Raw genomic sequence first — 1,499 nt, 5'->3', positions numbered from 1 at the left:
CTCCTTCCACAAACCCCCCCTGCCAAATCCTGCCCACAGTCATCCCAGAGCCCCCACAGCACCCACTGTCCTCCAAACACCCTGGTGACCCCAAAGCACCCCAGAAACCTTCACACAGATCTGTGAAACAACCCTGCCCAGCCTGGGGACAGGACACAACCATGGGGACAAAGGGGTCTGGAATAAATCCTCCACAATTCTCAGCTCAGCTCTGGTAGCCACATCTGGCACCTCTGGGGCTGGGATTTGGAGTGAGCCTGGGCAAGGATGGGGAACACTGAGGGAAGAACAGGCAAAAGGGAAAAGCTAGGTGATGGTTGGAAGGAACAGAATGGATGATGGGGGGATAAGGGGTGAATTGTATGGAGAGAAGGATGCAAAGGAGGAAGGATGGATGGAGGGATGGACAAACTGGTGCAGGTGGAACTGGCATCATGCTGGGCAACTGGTGCCTGTGTTGGTCCTGCAGGAAGCGCTCTTGAGCCTGTGGATTTCCTACAGCGATGGCACCACTGCCCCCCTCTCCCTCTACGACCCCAAGGACTACAACCTGGTGGTGAGCAGCTTGGACGAGAAGGTGGTCTCAGTGACCCAGGACCGGGCGTTCCCCTTGGTGGTGGCAGAGAGCGAGGGCGCAGGGGAGCTTCTGCGGGCTGAGCTGGTCATCTGTGAGAGCTGCCAGAAGACCAAGCGCAAAAGTGTTCTCTTCACAACCTTGGCCAGCGTGCGGGTCCATTTTGGGTCTGAGGAGGACCCAACCTATGACTATGACCATGTGCCCAGCAAACCGGGGCTGGGGGAGACAGGGGCAAGCACCACTCTGCGGGCAGAGGTGGAGAGGAAAGCGGATCCGAGCGAGGACAGCAGGATGTCCAGTGCATCTCACCCCACTGAGGACTTCCCCACCATCCCTACTGGCTTTGTGCAGGTGACCAGGGGGCTGACGGACCTGGAGATAGGCATGTATGCCCTCCTGGGTGTCTTCTGTCTAGCCATCTTGGTCTTCCTCATCAACTGTATTGTCTTTGTGCTCAAATACCGGCACAAACGCATCCCACCGGAAGGCCAGACCAACATGGACCATTCCCACCACTGGGTCTTCCTGGGCAATGGGCAGCCCTTGCGGGCTCACAATGACCTCTCCCCCCAGCCCGAGAGCCCTGGGAACCCCCTAGAAAATGTCCAGACCTGCTGCCATGCAGACCACCACAGCAGCGGGAGCTCACAGACCAGCGTGCAGAGCCAGGTCCATGGCCGTGGGGACGGTTCCTCAGGGGGCTCCACGCGGGACCAGAGCGAGGACCCGCTCAACTCACCCACTTCCAAACGGAAGCGGGTGAAGTTCACCACCTTTGCCACGCTGCCCTCCGATGAGCTGGCCTACAACTCCATCCCCATTGCTGATGAGGAGGACTTGGAGTGGGTCTGCCAGGACATGGGGCTGCAAGACCCTGAAGAGCTTCACAACTACATCCGCAGAATCAAAGAGATGGCTTAAC

The 1,499-nt window shown here is 58.5% G+C and overlaps 1 protein-coding gene across 1 annotated transcript in view; it reads left to right on the top strand.

Annotated features, from left to right (window-relative positions):
* Nucleotides 1-1,498, top strand: part of LOC104529378 (transmembrane protein 132E-like) — a gene marked incomplete at its 5' end in the record, with an annotated part of 11,611 nt that extends 10,113 nt beyond the window's left edge. The window contains 1 exon segment of the mRNA XM_029086403.1: nt 429-1,498. Coding sequence (XP_028942236.1) covers nt 429-1,498 — 1,070 coding nt within the window.
* Nucleotide 1,499: the final 1 nt, after the last annotated feature.

This window comes from Antrostomus carolinensis, unplaced genomic scaffold (genome assembly GCF_000700745.2).
Source record: "Antrostomus carolinensis isolate BGI_N321 unplaced genomic scaffold, ASM70074v2 scaffold32358, whole genome shotgun sequence".
NCBI classification, from domain to species: Eukaryota; Metazoa; Chordata; class Aves; order Caprimulgiformes; family Caprimulgidae; genus Antrostomus; species Antrostomus carolinensis.
The sequence above is the reverse complement of the archived record's forward strand: the minus strand, read 5'-3'. Positions and strand labels throughout refer to the sequence as shown.